We start from the raw sequence: 21590 nt of genomic DNA on the forward strand, positions 1-21590 counted from the left end.
GGCACTATTTAATGCAGTACTAATTGGTGAAAAGGAATAAATGTTCCCTGAGCCAATAAGATTGATTTTTACCATTAAAAATACTTTTATTTTTTTCAGTTCATACTGAAAAATACACACTGTAGCATTATTTCAGAATCAAATATCCTCACCATAAAATGTCAGGAACATAATCTAAGTTTTGAAATAAAGGGTTGAAATAGCCAAACAAAATGTGTGTTTTTTATCTACAGAAACACTTTTTTGTTTATTTTTAAAATGCAATTGGTAAAACTGAGATTTTTTTCCCCTCTTTTTCCCATTAAAATGCATAAAAAAAACAAAATTGTGCGAGGGGAAAAAATGGCATACAATCAAAGCCTAGTTTGTCTGAAAAGAAATCTTAATTTCATTAAGGTGTCCATAAGGGGTATGGATGCAAAGTGGTTAAAATTACCCTGACGTTAATGTTATGAAAACTAACCACACAGTAAGGCCTTGTTCACATAATAGGCATTTTTGTAAAATTTTAAGCGTGTGCGATTTTCAAAATCGCCCTGAAATCGCTTGTGCAATGATTCTCTATGAGAGAGTTCATATCAGAGCGGTTCGTTTGCGATCCGATTTGAAAAGCGGTGCTTGGGCTATTTTTGAGGCGATTTGCTTCAATGGAAGGCATAGGAAAATGCAAAAACGCTAACTAAATTGCTTTGGCAAGCGATAGCTTGAGCGTTTTTACAAAAAAAATACATTGTATTTATGTTTTAGGGATTTTTTCCGGAACAAAAGACACAAGCGCTTTGCAAAAGCGTTTACAAAAACGGCCACAAAAACGAGCGAACGTGCAGAAAATTGCCGGAAAACGCTTAAACATGGAAAAAAAGCCCACCGTGGACAGACATGTGAGCCGAACGCAATGTGAAGAAGACCTAAATGTTTCGTAATTGTAAATGATTACTTTTTGTGTCAAAACTGCACTCAAGTGTTACTGTGAGGCCACGTTCACATCATGAAATGCGATTGGCCGTGCGTTCGGAATGCATCGCTTACGAATGCACCCCATCTGCGTTTGTAAGCATTGCGTGGCTGATCCCATGCACTGAAAGTTAATGGGTCAGCAGCGCGTTTTGTGAAAAAATGCGTGCAACATGCTTTCGCGGACTGCACTGGTCCGGAACGCATGCCGTGTGAACATCAGACAGTGCAGTCTATGCACTTTCTGATGTTGTGCGTGTCAGCCTCCTGAAATCCGGTAACGCATGCAGTGTGAACTTGGGCCCTATTCACACTAGAGCTTTTTGCCGCGATTTCGGCAAAACGCCCAAACGCTAGCGCTTTTTAACAGATCAATTTTTATTTTAAGAACATGAAAAATGAACATACAGTAAGGGAAACACTGAGCTCCCACACCCGGGAGTTATAACAGAGTCATATTGTCATTGCGTTTGACATTCCAATCACATGTAGGAAAAGGATATATTACTGTCATAGGCTATATCATCGAGTATTCCTACATTTCTTTGCATAGTGTTAATTACTGGAATAATATATATTATGGTCCGCCATTGAGTGTCAAAGTATATGCTTTTCAAAGTGTGATGATAGACAACATGTTGCGTGTAGGATACCAGTATCTCCACAGGGAGTAAAGAAAAAGACAGAAAGGAAATGGAAGAGAAGAGAAAGAGGAAGAAGAAGAAGAAGAAAAAGAAAAGACTGACTCCAAGTTCACCCCCCGGCCGTCGCATAGACAACGCCAGTATTCATGATCCCGGTTATTGTCCTAGAAAAGGGAGTAGGAAATCAATCAATCAGGTTCTAGATTTGATCCAGTTGTAGTACTGTTATCACACCATGGTGCCCATATTTTATGGAATCGTAATGGACAATTTCGGTTCTTGTATGTCATTTAGGATAATGGAAGAACCCGGTTAATGGAACGTTTCCACATATTTATGGATGGTAGAGCATCACCTTTCCACACTCTTAATATCTCCTTACGTGCATAGAAACAGAGTATACGGATTAGGTATTGTGTATATTTGTTGTGCGACGGTTCCTCAAACAGCCCCAATAGTGCGAGCTTGGGTGTACATTCGACATATGATTCTAGAATTTCATTTATAGTATCAAATATATTTGCCCAGAATGTCTTAATTTTATCACAGCTCCAAAACATGTGGTAGAACGTGCCGTCTCCAGCAGAGCACCTCTGGCAAAGCGCACTGTTCTCATTACAGATGTTGTGCATTCTTATCGGGGTAAGATATATTCTGTGCAAGAATTTAACTTGAATTAGCCTATCTCGAGCTGAGACAGGGGTTTTCACAAAATCTTCTAGAATGTCCTCCCAATCAGTGTTATCTAAGCCTGGAATGTCTATATTCCATTTTTCTTGACAGCGAAGGATTTTTTCATTGTTTTAAGACATAAGAACAGAATAGATTACTGATAAAGATTTTTCTAAGTGCTTAGTCAGTAGAGTATTTTCAAGATCATGCACAACCAGTACGGGAGCGCCGCCAGGGAACTGTGCCGTGAAGGCATGTCGAAGTTGTAAGTAACGGAAAAACATTTTGTTCGGAATTGAGTATGTTTGTTTCAATACATTAAATGAGGCCAGTGCACCATCCTTAATAATATGTTGTAGGCTTTTAATTCCCGCCTTAGCCCATATTTTAGGGTCTGGAATCTGGGTAAAGTGTGGTAAGTTAGGATTATCCCATATGGGAGTGTACGGAGAAAGTTGAGTATCTACACCCAAGTATTTAACGGCTGCAGACCAAGCCTTACAGACTGCTTGCATTGGGATAGTACACCGTTCAACACTTGTGATACCTCTATACAACAGGAGGGTCAGCCTTTCGTAGGATCCCAAACGTGCTGCTTCTGACACCACCGCAGGATTATAGTTATCCTGGGACAGCCACCATCTAGCTGTGACTAATGTCGCTGCATAGTAATATAATTGCATATTGGGAAGTGCCAAACCTCCTTGATCTATGTCTAGTTGTAGTGTGGTCAGAGCAATTTTAGGAGTTTGGCCTGACCAGATAAATGTTGAGATTAGGGAATGCAGGTTTTTGAAGAATTTTTTGGGAATCAAAACTGGTGAGTTACGGAGCACATATAAAAATTTGGGCAAGAAGATCATCTTAAATATGTTTATTTTCCCAATAAGTGAGAGCGGTAGATTTTTCCAGGTCTGGGATTTCCCCCGGAAGGCCTCCACAACTGGCTTAATATTAAGTTTAGTATAGTCACATATTGAGTTTGTGATTAGTATACCTAAGTATCGAAATTCTGACACCCATTGTAGCAAGGTAGAAGGTGTTTGAGGTTGAGAACTGTCCAGTGGCATGATGACAGACTTATCTCGGTTGACCCTAAGGCCTGAAAATGAGCCAAAGGTCGTGATAATGTCTAGAGCTGAGGTCAGGGAGCTCTTTGGGTCGTTTAAATAGAGTAAGGTATCATCCGCATATAACGATATTTTTTCTTCAATACATCCCACTGGTATCCCACGAATCTGGCCAGCATCACGGATCAGAATAGCCATGGGCTCGATTGCAAGGGCAAAAAGGTATGGGGACAATGGGCATCCCTGACGGGTACCACGTTGCAGCTGAAACGGTTCAGAGATATTATTTCCAGTGCGAATTCTTGCTTTAGGAGTTTGGTATAGAGCTTTGATCCACTTAACAAAATTAGCGCCAAACCCATATCGGTTCAGGATTTCCCACAGATAAAGCCATTCTATTGAATCGAATGCCTTCTCGGTGTCGAGCGAGGCTACTACCCTACGGCCGGGCACCGAGGAGGATAAAGAGATGTTAGTAAAGAGCCTGCGCAAGTTAATGTCAGTGCCTTTATTTGGCATAAAACCAGATTGGTCACCATGAATTAGGGAGGTTATTACTGGCTTGACCCTAATTGTTAACACCTTGGCCAGAATCTTGGCGTCTGTATTGAGTAATGAGATTGGTCTATAAGATCCACATTGTGTTGGATCTTTCCCGGGTTTGAGAATGAGAATAATAATTGCTTCGGAAAATGACTCAGGTAGAGGTTGCCCCTCTATAACTTTGTTAAATAGGGAACGCAGCTTAGGAGCTAGGATGTCTGTATAACATTTATAAAATTCAGAGGGGAAACCATCTGAGCCAGGTGTTTTATTGGGTTTAAGCTCAGCTATGGCTTCTTGGATTTCCTCAATAGATATTGGTTTGTCAAGGATTATTTTATTTTGTTCAGAAAGATTTGGCATATCTATATTATTCAGGTAGATAATCAATTCTTCTGGGGAGTAATGGGCTCTGGAGGAATAAAGCGTTTTATAGAAGGTAGAGAAAACCTTATTGATTTGTTCTGGGTTCATTTGAATAGTATTATTCTGATCTGTTATTGCAGGAATAGTTGTAGGTATACTAGAGTCTTTGGACAGCCAGGCCAGCAGTTTGCTATTTTTGTCTCCAAACTCAAAGATACGCTGTGTTTGATGCAGCATGGTATTTTTGGTTAAGGATATTTGAGCAAGCCTCCATTGTCTAATTAACTGTTGCCAGGCTCTCCATGATTCAGGGGAGTTGGATTGTGTGAAGACCTGTTCAGCTTCTTTGGCCCTATTCTCAAGGCCTAGTATATGTGCTCTAGAGTTTGTTCTAAATGTCTTAAGTTCTGTCATGTATTGCCCCCGAATAACCGCTTTCCCCGCATCCCACGCGATCGGATCGGAAGTGGACCCAGAGTTTGTATCCCAGTAGTCTCGTATAGCCTGAGATATTTGGAGTTGTATAAGAGGTTCATTTATATAGAAGCGTGATATTCTCCATAGTCTGTCTTTAGGTTTAATGGAAGTAGTCACTGTAAGTAAGATAGGAGCATGATCTGATATACCTGATGGTAATATATCGATAGATTGCACTTGAGGTAATACAGGTGGGGTAGTAAAGGCTAGGTCTATGCGGCACATGGAGTGATGTGCCGCGGAAAAACATGTAAAGGCTTGCTCTGTAGGATGCTTCCACCTCCACAGATCATGCAGGTGATTGCTATCAGCCCAGGTTTTTAAATCAGTGCCATCTCTGGAGGAGCTACTGGTTCTGTCTACTGCGGGATTCATAGTTAGGTTGAAATCGCCCATTATAATAAGTCTGTCACCATGCCACTTGGAGGATCTAGTAGTAATATCATATAAGATTTGTTTGTTCACTGGTGGTGGTATATACACTCCTGCAATGATGTACTCAAGGCCGTAGAGCTCAATATTAAGTAAGACAAAGCGCCCCAGGCTATCGCAGTACTAGTCTATAATCCGCAGCGGGATAGATTTATGAATAAGTATTGAGACTCCTCTGGAGTAAGAGGAATATGTTGAGTGATAATGCTGCGACACCCAAGGGCGCTTAAGCGACAAGATTTTGTTTCCGATCAGATGTGTTTCAAGTAAAATACATATATGCGGGGTATATTGCTTTAGGTAGTTAAATACCAAGGATCTTTTGAATTTAGAGCCTAATCCTCTTGTTTTCCAGCATAGACATTTAAGTGTATCCATTTCTTATGATCAGTAATAATAATAAAATACATGATATATTTAGAATCCAGGGTCTGTATGCTATCCAGGCTACATTCAACCGGGAAACCTGGAGCCGTCTGAGTAGTAACCAAACAGGACATGACCAGAAGGCAAGCCTGAAGTCAGTGAAAGGAGAAGAGAGAAAAAGAATAGAAAAAGAAGATGTAACCTTGAAACCCCCCCACCCTACATCTCTTACCAAAACCACGAGGAAGAGCATGTCTGCACCCTAATTAATACAACTGTTGCAGAGGTAGTCGAACACCTAGACTAACTTAGTCAATACTATACCACTAAGACCACCTCTGTGGGGAAGCGGACAGTGTGAGGGGAACCGCCACCCAGTGCACCCGGGGTGCATATCTTAAACGTTACAAACAATGTAATATACGACCTTAAAATTAACAGAACACCATACAGAGCAGAGCTCCAAGAAGCCCACAGGGCTGGATTCTTTTTAGGACAAGCAGAAATAGCACAAACAGGGTATATACCACTCGCTGCCTATACTTCACCTGAGCGTCACTATAGTAATAGGACATCACATTACTGATCTGCCTCATATAATCAGTGCCTAATTATGGATTATGCCACTATGCGGTACCCCCTGCACATTGTATAGGAAATGTATGATTAACATCATTAGGATAATTAGCCATTAAGAGTATAGATACATCTAGGTCTATCATACGTTTAAAGGCTATGTCTTTATTTAGTGCAAGGTTACTGCTCCAAGAGAGACATTAATTTTTAATACTACCCCCAAAAAGAGGTCAAAATAAAGAGAGCAGTAACCTCCATTGTGCGTGCTATGATATAATAGTTTTCCATGTCAGATCTGGAGGTAGGGTTATAGTGACCCCCACTGGTTACTGTCAGCCATGAAAAGGAGTGAAGGCACGTTTCTAATTTAGAGGCAGTTCTAACCTTATGTAGGCTAACAGGTTGTATTACACAGTTGACCCTATTGTTATGTATCAGGAGGGGATGATGTATGTCCTCCGGTATCTACCTATTTTAAAGGGGGAGCATTCAGTTGAGTCTCCGGAGTCGTGTGTATGACAGTGCCTACTGCGTATTTATTTGAGTAGGGAAAGTAAGGCAACTCGCAGAGTCCTTAAATATTTGACATAGCGTTATATCACCTTAGGCTACACAGTAGGGAGAGTTATCAGAGTGACGCTCTTGTCCAGGGCACCGAAGAGTGGCATATAGTAATATAGCGGGCATATTCAGAGATACGTCCCCTGCTGAACCGCGAGTCCAGGGTATGCGATGCAGCAAGACTATGCCGACCCAGGATATAACATATATAGGAACGTTTCTGGCATAGCCAGCCACATTGTCTGAGTAGATAAGTTAACATAAAATAGAATAAAATAAGATAAACTTGCCCCCCACGAACGACACCCCGGGAGACCAGCATCTGACAGCGCAGCCGTCACCACTTTATATCTAGGAACATGAGAATACATCACGGGTGAGGGGCTGAAACGCCGCAAGGATCGTGCTCACGCCACCCACAAGCAAAGGTTTCTGAGTGATAGCAAATTTAAGGAAGCCGTCTACACTTCCCCACCACGGCATACAGATGCCGGGTTAAGAAAAGGAGCACGACAGCACCCTCAGAGAGAGCGGTTTACTCGATCGGTCTCCCGCGGCGTCACCCGAACAAGGCACAGAGAAAAGGAGTAATTGCCATAAGTAGAGTGTCACTCTTAGCCATAGGAGCTCACTGCCTATTGGCTCATAATTCCAAGAGCAAGACCGCACTAATCATGTCAGTATAGCAAGGCTTGGTTATGTATATATTATGTATATGTATAAATAAGCAATCATAGTCCCCCATGTTTTGATCGTTTACATAAGATATAGTAAGGACCTATTTGCATTTCTAGATGACTCAGGAGACCGTACACCAGGGCCAAGCATATTTTAGAATAGGGAAGTTGTGGGTGTACTAGTCGCTGTAACTGACCGTTACAAACTTTGCGCGCGCGCCAGATAAGTTATGGGCGGACAAATTAAAAAAAGGGGGGGGGGGGCAGCACTATTACTAGAGCGCCAACTAGAATGCAACGGCAAATCAGGGTTTGAAATAGTTATCCATCAACTCGGTACCTCCGGTCCCCTGAGTCGTCACCTAAAGCAGTGTATATATATGCACATATATCTGTATAAAAGGTACAAAAGATACTTATCAGCCTTAATTTCTAATAAACACATTCTAAGATAGACATGTCAAAGGGTCAGAAAATAGATCTCGCTGCGAAGGCAATATCGTAATACAAAAAATATAGACGACAGATCCAGTCCGTGGGCTCCAAGAAGCCACGCAGCATGAAGTAGTAACCAAGTTACAACAGTCCCAGAACGATAAAACTTTCACCCATTGAAGGGTAAAACAGAATATTGGTTGTCTTAAAAGAGTTTCGTTAGACAGCAATAACAGAATAAACTCCAGTTTAGAGCACCGACTGAGTCATGCATATCATGGTAAAAGCATGGGGCGATCTCCTATTGGTGGTACACCACAGCATTAAAGGATGTATTTTATATAGCCGTTATAGGCAGAATGACTCAAACGGTGCCCAATAGTCAGTGTCAAAGCAGGAATGGTGCTGTACTTACAGTTCCAAAGACAAAGCACAATATTCTATTTCTCGGGTGGTAACGGTTGAGCATCTACCCAGGTCATTGCCTCTGCCGGTGTCTCAAAGAACTTGGTTACATCACCTGCCTGGACCCTGAGCTTTGCTGGAAAGAGCATAGCATAGGGGATGTTACGATCACGGAGCTTCTGCTTAACTTGCGAGAATGACCGGCGCTGCTTCTGCGTCTCGTTTGTGAAGTCTAGGAAAATCATCAGCCGTTGATTTTCAACAATTAATTATCCAACCTTCCGTGCAGCCGCTAAGATGTTATCACGGTCTTTGAAGTTTAGGATCTTGAAGATTAGTGCTCGGGGAGGTGCTCCCGGGGGATTCTTCTTATTGGTAACACTGTGGGCCCTTTCAATAACAAAGAGGGGAGAGAAAGTGTCCTCGGGGAGAAGCCGTCGTAGTAGTTGTTCCACATATGCAGGCACGTCGTTCCCTTCACAACCTTCTGGAAGGCCGACCAGGCGATTCCTGTTTTCGGCATCCACCGATTTTTCCTCCAGGGTCTTCAGCCGTCTTTGCATAGCAGGGATGTCGTTACTGTGTGCCCTGACCGTGTCTTCGGTATCCGAGGTACGCCTCTCTACTGCAGTCACTCGTTCTCGGATGTTGCACATATCTTGTCTGAGTAGCCCCAAGCCAGCATCCACGTGGTCTATTTTTGCTGTGAGAGCCGCTTGGCAGGATTGTATTGCCTCCATAATTGTATCCACGTATGGCGGGAGTGGCTCGGGCTCCTCATCTGCGACCATGGTGTCTGGTTCTTTGTCGCCTTTGTCTTTTTGTTTCTGTGCAGACGGAGTAGCCGTGAGCTGGTCTGAGTGCTTAGATTTATCGCCTTTCTCCTTGTTCTGCTTGCTGCGTTGCGACATTGCTGGGCCCTCGTAGGGGTGATAGCGAGAGGATGATGCTTTTTCGCGGGCAGGGCCTGTAGTGTCACCCCAGTCAGATGCCCCGCTATTGATTTCTGCGGATTGCTCCGTCGGAGGATCAAACCAGTTCTCCAGTTTGCACCTGGGTGAATATCGAGCTTATAGGGTGCGCTCTGAGTAAAGTTCAGCTATGTTTGAGCAGTAATAGTCGGGGAAAAGAAGACTAGGCAGCGGAGCCTCTTCACCACACGTCCGCTCAGGTCGCCATGCTGACCACGCCCCCCGCTAGCGCTTTTTAAAAGCGCTAGCGTACTGAAACCCTATGGGCCCGTTCCTGGGCGATTTGTGCAAATCGGTCAAAAATGCAAAACGCAAACGCGTTGCCTGCACCATTTTCAAGCGATTTCCCAGCGATCGTGTTTCAGTGCTATAGAAGCGCTAAACGCGATCGTGGCAAAATCGCTGCAGTGTTCACTGATTTTTCTGCATGAAATCGCGGAAAAATCACTCCTGAGATTTTTTTCCGGCGTTTTGCGTTTCTAAGTGTGAATGGGGCCTTAACCACTTCCCGACCGCCGTATAGACAAATGGCGGCCAGGAAGTGCACCCCGCAAGGACCGCCGTATAGACAAATGGCGGCAGTCCTTGTAGGGGCATGGGCGGAGCGATCGCGTCATCCGTGACGCGATCCTCTGCCTCCGCCTGTCGCCGCTCACCCGCCGCAACATGCCGGCGGGATGTTAAATAGACGATCGCCGCATACAAAGTGTATAGTACACTTTGTAATGTTTACAAAGTGTATTATACAGGCTGCCTCCTGCCCTGGTGGTCCCAGTGTCCGAGGGACCACCAGGGCAGGCTGCAGCCACCCTATGTCGCACCCTAGCACACTGATTTCTCCCCCCCCCCTGCCCCAGATCGCCCACAGCGCCCCTCAGACCCCCCCCCCTGCCCTCCCCCCAGACCCCTGTTTGCACCCAATCACCCCCCTAATCACCCATCAATCACTCCCTGTCACTATCTGTCAACGCTATTTTTTTTTTACCCCCCCCCCCTGCCCCCTCCTGATCACCCCCCCACCCCTCAGATTCTCCCCAGACCCCCCCCCCCCCCCGTGTACTGTATGCATCTATCCCCCCTGATCACCTGTCAATCACCCCCTGTCACTGCCACCCATCAATCCGCCTCTAACCTGCCCCTTGCGGGCAATCTGATCACCCACCCACACCGATAGATCGCCCGCAGATCCGACATCAGATCAGCACCCAAGCGCAGTGTTTACATCTATTCTCTCCTCTAAACGCCCACTAATTAGCCATCAATCACCCCCTATCACCACCTGTCACTGTTACCCATCAGATCAGACCCTAATCTGCCCCTTGCGGGCACCCAATCACCCGCCTACACGCTCAGATTGCCCTCAGACCCCCCCCCTTATCAATTCGCCAGGGCATTATTTACATCTGTCCTTCCCTGTAATAACCCACTGATCACCTGTCAATCACCCATCAATCACCCCCTGTCACTGCCACCCATCAATCACCCCCTGTCACTGCCACTCATCAATCAGCCCCTAACCTGCCCCTTGCGGGCAATCTGATCACCCACCCACACCAATAGTTCGCCCGCAGATCCGACGTCAGATCACCTCCCAAGTGCAGTGTTTATATCTGTTCTCTACCCTAAACACCCACTAATTACCCATCAATCACCCCCTGTCACTGCTACCTATCAGATTGGACCCCTATCTGCCTCTAGGGCACTCAATCACCCGCCCACACCCTCAGAATGCCCTCATGCCCCAGCCCTGATCAGCTCGCCAGTGCATTGCTTGCATCTATTCCCCCCACTAATCACACCTTGAGACACCCATCAATCACCTCCTGTCACCCCCTAGCACACCTACCCATCAGATCAGGCCCTAATTTGCCCCATGTGGGCTCCTGATCACTCGGCCAAACCCTCAGATCCCCCTCAGACCCCCTTCCGATCACCTCCCCAGTGCATTGATTGCATCTATTTTCCCCTCTAACCATCCCCTGAGACACCCATCAATCACCTCCTGTCACCCCCTAGCACTCCTATCCATCAGATCAGGCCCAATACAACCTGTCATCTAAAAGGCCACCCTGCTTATGACCGGTTCCACAAAATTCGCCCCCTCATAGACCACCTGTCATCAAAATTTTCAGATGCTTATACCCCTGAACAGTCATTTTGAGACATTTGGTTTCCAGACTACTCACGGTTTTGGGCCCCTAAAATGCCAGGGCGGTATAGGAACCCCACAAACTGACCCCATTTTAGAAAAAAAGACACCCCAATGTATTCTGTTAGGTGTATGACAAGTTCATAGAAGATTTTATTTTTTGTCAAGTTAGCGGAAATTGATTTTTATTTTTTTTTTTCACAAAGTGTCATTTTTCACTAACTTGTGACAAAAAATAAAATCTTCTATGAACTCGCCATACACCTAACGGAATACCTTGGGGTGTCTTCTTTCTAAAACGGGGTCACTTGTGGGGTTCCTATACTGCCCTGGCATTTTAGGGGCCCTAAACCGTGAGGAGTAGTCTAGAAAACAAATGCCTCAAAATGACCTGTGATTAGGACGTTGGGCCCCTTAGCGCACCTAGGCTGCAAAAAAGTGTCACACATGTGGTATCGCCGTACTCAGGAGAAGTAGTATAATGTGTTTTGGGGTGTATTTTTACACATACCCATGCTGGGTGGGAGAAATACCTCTGTAAATGACAATCTTTTGATTTTTTTACACACAATTGTCCATTTACAGAGTTATTTCTCCCACCCAGCATGGGTATATGTAAAAATACACCCCAAAACACATTGTACTACTTCTCCCGAGTACGGCGACACCACATGTGTGGCACTTTTTTTGCACCCTAACTGCGCTAAGGGGCCCAAAGTCCAATGAGTACCTTTAGGATTTCACAGGTCATTTTGAGAAATTTTGTTTCAAGACTACTCCTCACGGTTTAGGGCCCCTAAAATGCCAGGACAGTATAGGAACCCCACAAATGACTCCATTTTAGAAAGAAGTCACCCCAAGGTATTCTGTTAGTAGTACGGTGAGTTCATAGAAGATTTTATTTTTTGTCACAAGTTAGCGGAAATTGATTTTTATTGGTTTTTTTCACAAAGTGTCATTTTCCGCTAACTTGTGACAAAAAATAAAATCTTCTATGAACTCACCGTATTACTAACGGAATACCTTGGGGTGTCTTCTTTCTAAAATGGGGTCATTTGTGGGGTTCCTATACTGTCCTGGCATTTTAGGGGCCCTAAACCGTGAGGAGTAGTCTTGAAACGAAATTTCTCAAAATGACCTGTGAAATCCTAAAGGTACTCATTGGACTTTGGGCCCCTTAGCGCAGTTAGGGTGCAAAAAAGTGCCACACATGTGGTATCGCCGTACTCGGGAGAAGTAGTACAATGTGTTTTGGGGTGTATTTTGACACATACCCATGCTGGGTGGGAGAAATAACTCTGTAAATGGACAATTGTGTGTAAAAAAATCAAAAGATTGTCATTTACAGAGGTATTTCTCCCACCCAGCATGGGTATGTGTAAAAATACACCCCAAAACACAACATACTACTTCTCCTGAGTACGGCAATACCACAATTGTGGCACTTTTTTGCAGCCTAACTGCGCTAAGGGGCCCAATGTACAATGAGCACCTTTAGGCTTTACAGGGGTGCTTACAAATTAGCACCCCCCAAAATGCGAGGACAGTAAACACACCCCACAAATGACCCCATTTTGGAAAGTAGACACTTCAAGGTATTCAGAGAGGGGCATGGTGAGTCCGTGGCAGATTTCATTTTTTTTTTGTCGCAAGTTAGAAGAAATGGAAACTTTTTTTTTTTTTGTCACAAAGTGTCATTTTCCGCTTACTTGTGACAAAAATTAATAGCTTCTATGAACTCACTATGCCTCTCAGTGAATACTTTGGGATGTCTTCTTTCCAAAATGGGGTCATTTGGGGGGTATTTATACTATCCTGGAATTCTAGCCCCTCATGAAACATGTCAGGTGGTCAGGAAAGTCATAGACGCTTGAAAATGGGAATATTCACTTTTTGCAACATAGTTTGTAAACGCTATAACTTTTACCCAAACCACTAAATATACACTGAATGGGTTTTTTTTTTATCAAAAACATGTTTGTCCACATTTTTCGCGCTGCATGTATACAGAAATTTTACTTTATTTGAAAGATGTCAGCACAGAAAGTTAAAAAAATCATTTTTTTGCCAAAATTCATGTCTTTTTTGATGAATATAATAAAAAGTAAAAATCGCAGGAGCAATCAAATAGCACCAAAAGAAAGCTTTATTAGTGACAAGAAAAGGAGCCAAAATTCATTTAGGTGGTAGGTTGTATGAGCGAGCAATAAACCGTGAAAGCTGCAGTGTTCTGAATGGAAAAAAAGTGGTCGTTCCTTAAGGGGTAGAAAGCCCTAGGTCCTCAAGTGGTTAAAGGTGCCCATACACTCGTCAGATTGCCAGCAGATAGATAAGAAATGCATCTGATGATCTATCTGATGCGTTTTTAGAACATTTTTTACCAGGATAGAATTCCAATAGATTTCAGTTTGAAATCTATTGAAATTCGATCTGATGGCATTTTTTTGCCATCAGATTTCCATTAAGGCCAATGCAAACTGATAAGCAATCTCATCAGATCGACCTAAATTTTCCACCCTGCCAGTTCGATGGAAATCCATCGAAATCGATCAAAATCGGCCATCGATCGGTCGATTGGCCAACCGATTTGCAAACGATCAATCGATCGATCGGGATCGATCGGTCGGCCAGAAAATCGGCTGAGTGTATGGGCCCCTTAAGAGTGTCAAAAGGAACTTCCTAACACTTGACCCTTAAAAAGGGATCCTGAGGTGAGAGGGAAATGGAGGTTGACAATTATTTACTTTTAAATAATGTAAACTGCATGGCTGTCCATCTGATCATCTGCGTTTAATACTTTTTAGGGTCCTTTTACACTTAATGTGTTGTTATGTGTTTGTGTGCGTTAGTATGCGCTGGTACGCGTTTCCATAGAAGTGCATTTTGAAAAATATTTCGGTTAAACCGCATATAGTGGGAAATGAGCCATAGGACATTACTTTGAAAATCAGTTTTATTTTCCGTTATAACTGGGACTAACTGATTAAGTATAAAAGGGTCCTTTTACACTTAATTGCCCTTTTACACTTAATCTGTTGCATTAGCGCATGCGTTTGTATTAGTGCGCATTAGGACGTGTTAGTGCATGGGTTTTACCCTAATTTTTACAATCCCCACACGCTGGCATCTGCAAAAAAGAGTGCATCACTGCATTGTAATTAACGCCATAAGAATACATGTGATTTACTTTTCTACACATTTCACGTTGCATTACACAGAATACAAACACACAGAAACTGAATAAGTGTAAAAGGGGCCTTAGCCATAGACCCTGAACAAGCATGTACATGGGTGCTCTGACTTAAGTCTGATTGGATTAGCTGCATGCTTGTTTCAAGTATATGATTCAAACACTACTGATGCTGGAAAGATCAGCTGGACTGCCAAGGAACTGGTATTCTTTAACCAGTTCGCATTTCGGGGTTTTTACCCCTTAAAAGGAACCTAAACTGAGAGGGAGATGGATGTTTCCTTTTAGGCTGCTTTCACAGTAAGACGTTACAGGCTCACGTTAGTGCAGCCTGTAACACAGCCCAACTCACAGTAATGAAAACTCAATGGGCTGTTCACAGTGCCCATGTTGTGTTACATTGTAACGCTGCACGTTATTTAAAAGTGCAGCATGCTGTGCGTTCTACGCGGCTTTAGCTGCGTTAGACTGTTTGCACATGCTCAGTATTGTGTTTTTTTGTTTTTTTTTATTGAGAGGAGGAGGGGAGAGTCCGCTATTGTTAGCCACATGGCTAGTTAATATTCACTGCACTGCCTTGTAGTGATGGGAAGTTCAGCTCGATTCATTGAAAAGAGACGGATTTCCTATCTCTACTTTTCAGAATCGATTCATTGAAAAGAGCCGGACTTCACATCACTAGGTTCAGTCCTGCTGCTCTGAATCAATTCTGAACAGTAGAGATAGGAAGTCCGGCTCTTTTCAATGAATCGATTCATTGAAAAGAGCCGGACTTCTCATCACATCTGCTGTGTTTTCTTTCAGGAGAGGCCGCTGATTGGCTGGCAAGACCACTTGATGCGGAGTGGTCCCCGCAAGGTATGAGACAAAAAAGGCGCACCAACAGCCGCACAACGCGGCTCACTCTGGCGTCCTCCTCCAACACCACCCATTAGGGGCACTTTATGCGACCATAGCGTCCCCTGAAACGCAACGTCCTGGTGGGAAAGAGGCCTTAAACAATACCAGTTGCTGGTCTGTCCTGCTGATTTTTCTGGCTGCAATAGTGGCTGAACCACACACCTGAAACAAGCATTCAGCTAATCCAGTCTGACTTCAGTCAGGGCCCGTTTCCACTATCGCGAACCTGCATGCGTTTCCTGCATGCAGATTCGCACAGCCAATACAAGTGGATGGACCTGTTTCCACTTGTCAGTTTTCTTAAGCGTTTTTCTGTGCAGGATTTTTCTGCACGGCAGAGCCCTCATAATTCGCCTGCGTGTGGAATGCATGCGAATCTAATGTATTTAATAGGGAAATCGCCTGCGGCTTTGGTATGCAAATTTTCATGCGAATTCGCATGGAAATCAATGGAAATGCACACCGGCACTGCCATGGTTAAATTCGCATACAGCGTCATTCATGCGAATTTTCATGCGAATTCGCACGAAAATTCGCATACACCCGCATGTGAAATTTGCATCCGCATGTGAATTTTTACCGCGGCGATTCGCTCCGCACAAGTGGAAACGGGCCCTCAGAGCACCTGATCTGCATGCTTGTTGAGGAGCTGTGGCTAAAAGTATTAGAGAGACAAGATCAGCAGGAGAGTCCGGCAACTGGTATTATTTTAAAAGGAAAAATTCACATCCTTCTCAGTTTAGGTTCACTTTAAGATTCCTGACAATTTTGGCAAATTAGCTGTGTCGCAATGATACAGCAATAACTTTATTACTTACGCCATCAAAGTGATACACATTTTTTTTTAAGAACAATCTAGACTTTCTTCGGATAATATTTGTTTCCAAGAATTATGTAATTTTATAAGCATTTTATAGAAAAGAATTGGGCGTAAATGCAAAAAAAGACACTTTTTTAAAAAAAAATTTTATTTTAAGCTCTGTAACTTTTACATGATACGTGCCACAGTTATAACACACCTCAAAATATATTATTTCTCTTGTACCGGTTAAAATCGCATCCGATGGGTGGCAGCCATTACAGGTGTCCACTAATCTTAGGGCTAAGTATAGGAGACACAAGGGGTTGATTAGTTAGGTAGGAGTTAATACCTTGTTTGGGGGGGGGGGGGGGGGGGGTTGTAAACACTTTGTTTAATAGTGACACTGTCCCTTTAAAAAAAAATTCTGTTTACAGTGAATGAGCTGCTATTAGCAGCAGTCATTCACATTTAAATGAGTGCATGAGAACGTAAATGCGTGGGGAAAGCGTGAGCATGCACAAGCGTGGCGGCAATTCAAAGAGCAGGACGTGAATTTCACGTCTTGGGATGCACGGGGGGCTAATTAGGATGTCAAATTCAGATCCTGAAATCTTAACTGGTTAAGGCTGCTTTCACAGTGGGACCTTAAAGTCCCATGTAACAGCAGCCTGTAATGCAGCCCAACTCAAAGCAATGAAAAATCAATGTGCTGTTCACAGTGCACACGTTGCGTAGGAGTATAACGCTGCGCGGTAAATGAAAATGCAGCATGCTGTGCGTTATACTCCTATTTAGCTGCGTTACACTGTTTGCACGTGCTCAGTAATCTCTTTTTTTTTTTTATTTGACGCATGCGCTGTTTTCGTTCTATCAGTATAGAACGAAAACGGCGCACCAAGAGACGCATAACGCGGCTCTATTTAACGTCCACTATTTAACGTCCAAATTTAACACCACCATGCGTTGCATTAGGGGCACGCTGTGCCACCTTAATGTCGCACAGAACGCAACGTCCATATGGGTAAGCAGCCTAAAAAGAAATATGCCTGCCACCATACGCATCTCACTTCATGTTCCCTTTAAATCGACTTAACACTCCTTTAAAGGATACCCGAAGTGCCGTGTGACATAATGATAGACATGTGTATATACAGTGCCAAGCACACTAATAACTATGCTGTATTCCTTTTTTCTTTCTCTGTCTGAAAGAGTTAAATATCAGGTATGTACGTGGCTGACTCAGTCCTGACTCAGACAGGAAGTGACTACAGTGTGACCCTCACTGATAAGAAATTCCAACTATAAAACCCTTTCATAGCAGAAAATGGCTTCTTAGAGCAGGAAAGCGATAAAAAGGGTCAATAGTTCATAGATTTTCGCCCTGGCATACTTCAATGAATGTGTTATTGAGCAAAAACAATAAACAGTTAAAACTTAAAGGGAACCAGAGAGGTTGAGGGGGAGCTTTTATACATACCTGGGGCTTCCTCCAGCCCCATACGCACGGATCGCTCCCACGCCACCGTCCTCTGCTGCCTGGATCCGCCGGTACCGGGTCCCGTCATTGCCGCAAGTCGGCCGGCAGACGCGGCCAAATGTCCGCATCACACGGGGCTCCCTCCATACACATACGCATGAGGCTGCCTACTGCGCAGCCTCATGTGTACGAATATGGAGGGAGCCCCTGTGATGCAGACAATTGTCCACGTCTGCCGGAAGTGACGGGACCCGGTACCGCCGATCCAAGAAGCGGAGTGTGGCGGCGTGGGAGCGATCCAGGCTTATGGGGCTGGAAGAAGCCCCAGGTATGTATAAAATCTTGTTCTATTTTTTCAGCCCGTTCCTCTCTGGTTCCCTTTAAAAAGTAGATTTAAACATAAAATAAAACTGTGGAATATCTTAAAAAGTCATTTTTAGTAGAAGCAAGATAGATGCAATCGTTTATTTCATTAGTTTATTTTCACTTCGGGTGTCCTTTAATATGATGGATTGCTTCATTAACCAACAGGAATGCTCAGGATTGCAGCGCACATTATTCCAATCTACGTATAGTTTGTGCAGTTTCTGGAACTGCTGATAATTATGTTGTGTTCTCTAATTGTGTAGTTCAGTATTATTTGCTCTGTTTGTATTTTCAGTTTCAAAGAGTTTTATTGGTATAATTGCAGAAGGTTTTGTAACCAGAAATCGCATCATGTATCCCATGCAGGGGAAATCCCACAAAGATCAGTAGTTAACCCAGGGCCGGATTTAGGCCATGGGTTAGGGCACCACAGGAGGAAGGGCACCAAAGCAGCAGGATAAATTGGTGCAGCATTTGCAAGCTTGCAAAAGCTGCAATACAGAGAGATCAGGCGAGTGCCTGACCTAAGTACTCTGCTGCTAGCTGTCTGTGCAGCAGCCACCTTGCTCTCTGTGCACGTTTGCATTGTGGCTAGCGGCAGGTTTGGAGACAGAAAGGAAGAGGAAGCTTCTGCACTGGAGACGAGTGTAGAAATGACTGACACTGATGGCTGCTGCGGTGTGAAGGCGAGCTGGCTACCTATACTTAAAGGAGGGGGGGGGGGGGGAATGGAGGAGGGATTAAGGGTGTCATCTGTCTACCTATACTAGAAGGAAGGGGGAGGGGTCATCTGGTTACCTATACTGGAAGGAAAGGGGGGAGAAGTCATCTGGCTACCTATACTGAAGGGGCGCAGCTGGTGACAGTGGCCTAGGGCGGTTAAGAGTACAAATCCGGCCCTGAGTTAACCAGTGACACAATAGAGCATCACAAACTAAGATGATACAGCAAACAGAAAATAGGGAGAAGTGCATTAACTAGAACCAACTTTGGACTACAAGATATAACGGTTAATTCTAAAATGACAATTAGAATGGAGGGCGAAACTTAGATCTTTGTTTTCCGGAAAACTAGATTCATGATGTTGTAGAATCCCTGCATATTATCCTGAAGTTTTGCAGATAAGTGTTCTGCCAGCATTTTAGAATCTCAGATATTTTCAGGACGAAAATGTGAGGAGTTCCAATTCCTGACCAGGACACGTTTGGTAGTGGATGCCACGTGGTGTATAAATCTGTGATTAGGGTATTTAGCCTTTTTAGGTTTAGCACCCAGCAGTAATATACAAGGATCAAGTGGGAAGATGAATGATGTGACCAAGCATATTTTAGACTCTTTGTGTTTTCAAGTTTACTTTGGGTGTCTTTAAGAAGGCATCTGCACACCTACCTTGCCAGTAGATCAGAATAGCTTCTTCGGGAGGAAGACGGAAGAAGCCCCTTTTTCTGTTGACTGTTTTCGAAATTCATATTTAGCCCTATCCAACTTCATACAGGATAATTCAAGCTGCATGCCAGGACTGGTTTTTCATGGTAATATTATGTAAACATATGTTCTAAGATGGATTTATTTTTAATCTGCAGATTTTTGTGCCCCCCATGGGGTTCCGACATATGTTACATGGCACCCCGATAAGGACGACACATTTGCTTGTGGTATGTAAATGTTTTGCCTTAAGTTGTTTTCAATACCAGTAAAAGAAAATGAAAGCTTTTGTATGGAATATAATTGTCCTAAAAGAAAATTGTAGGTCCAGCCGCATGTAAAACTAAAGTTAAGGGAAAACAATTGCGTCTGTCCTGTCATTACTAAAGACATTTTCTTCTTCAATGCAACACTGGTCAGGCAACATTGCAGTTTTGCCTTATTTTTAGGTAAGATGTTAAAGTAGACCTACACTATACTGTATTGTGCAAATTTAAAAAACACATTTGTTGAAGTGACCAAGCTAAAAAATATCTGTCCAAAAATAGTCACTCATGCGGCTCGATTCTCTTGTCCACAGCTAGAATGTGAAGCACCATCTTCTCCTTGGACCTGGCACATTTATTTACCACACTTTGTAATTCCCATTAGTGGCATCATGATGATCTTTCATGCATCAGTAGTCTGAATCACCCATCTGAAACAAGCATGTGGCAAATAGTCAAACATCTGATCTGAATGCTTGTTTATGGTCTATGGCTAAAAGTATTAGAGGTACAGACTAACCAGCAAGCTCATGACAGAGGATCAGCAGGACACCCAGGCAAATTTCATTTTTTAAAAGGAAATAAATATGGCAGCCTCCATATCCCTCACTTCAAGTGTTTTATTTTATTTTTTTAAAGCATATCTGAAGCTAAAATAAACTTATGAGATAATGAATTTTGTGTAGTACAGAAAAATAAATAGAACATTTAGTATTGCCGCCTATTGCACTCCACATTGCGGTCCATTGCATTCCAGGTCATTCCAATACTTCCTCTTTTGGATTTCAAGGAGAAAGCATTGGAGAGACAAACACGACGTGGAGCTCCTTGGTTATAGGCCGCAAGGGTAAGTTAACTGCCCCCCTGCCAAGGCCCACAAATTTAAGGGCCAGTGCACACCAAAAAGCGCTAGCGTAATCGCAAGCGCTCAGCGCTTTTTGAAGTGATTTTTCAGAGCGATTCTAGGTATGTGCCTAGGGATTTTCTAATTTTGGTCTAGCGGTTTTTATTTTTTGTTACGGTAGAGCTGAAATTGAACAGTTTCTGTAACAAAAATGCTTGGGATATCGCTCTGTTCTAGTGATTTTCAGAGTGATTTTCCACTTTCCTATACTTTACATTGAGGCTGAATCGCCTTAGAAAAGCGCAGAAATGCTGCAGGACATGCGTTTGGGAGAAATATCACATCGCTCTGGTGTGATCCATCCCATTCAAAACATTAGCCAAGCGTTTTTCAAAGTGCTATTATTTTAAAAGTGCTCAGAAGCGCTCTTGGTGTGCACCAGCCCCAACTCTGAATTCGGAATCCGAACAACAGAGCTCTGCGGAACTCATGCCTATCTAGAGGCTTCTTTCTACTTAGGTAAATATTAAAATTTTTAACCAGAGTTTCCTCTCAGGTTTACTATGTTACATCACCTTCATGCTTACTGAATGACAATATAATACAGCATTGTCCACATAAGAAATTAAATGTGATGTAATTGTATGTAGAAGAATGTTCCTTTTTATCTGATTAAAGGAAAGTATACAGTTCGTCTGAGGTCTGAAATGTCATTAGACGATTCATACATATCTGCAGTAATCTATTATTGTAATAGTGTAAAATCCATACAAAAAATAGGTCCTGCTGCTAATTATGTATGGTATCATATAACTGTAAAGAAATAAATGGCACTTTTGGTCTTTTATAGGTGACGAGACTGGAAATGTTTATATTGTAAATATAAACAACCCAGGTTCAGCTCAGATATTGGCGGTACATTCCAGGCCTGTAACAGGACTTGCCTACTCAAATCATAGGTAAGGTGACCACCCAATCGCCTTGATTTCTGTTATAGGTTATACTGTTGCATTACACTTCTT

The 21590-nt window shown here is 43.3% G+C and overlaps 1 protein-coding gene across 1 annotated transcript in view; it reads left to right on the forward strand.

The window, feature by feature from the left end:
* The window catches only part of WDR77 (WD repeat domain 77), a 348371-nt gene that overhangs the window by 193085 nt on the left and 133696 nt on the right, over positions 1 to 21590 (forward strand). The window contains exons 6-7 of the mRNA XM_068269747.1: positions 19617 to 19688; positions 21419 to 21527. Of these exons, the coding sequence (XP_068125848.1) occupies positions 19617 to 19688; positions 21419 to 21527 (181 nt within the window). The remainder of the gene's footprint in view (positions 1 to 19616; positions 19689 to 21418; positions 21528 to 21590) is intronic.

The sequence above is a fragment of the Hyperolius riggenbachi genome, chromosome 2 (genome assembly GCF_040937935.1).
Source record: "Hyperolius riggenbachi isolate aHypRig1 chromosome 2, aHypRig1.pri, whole genome shotgun sequence".
Classification (NCBI taxonomy): Eukaryota; Metazoa; Chordata; class Amphibia; order Anura; family Hyperoliidae; genus Hyperolius; species Hyperolius riggenbachi.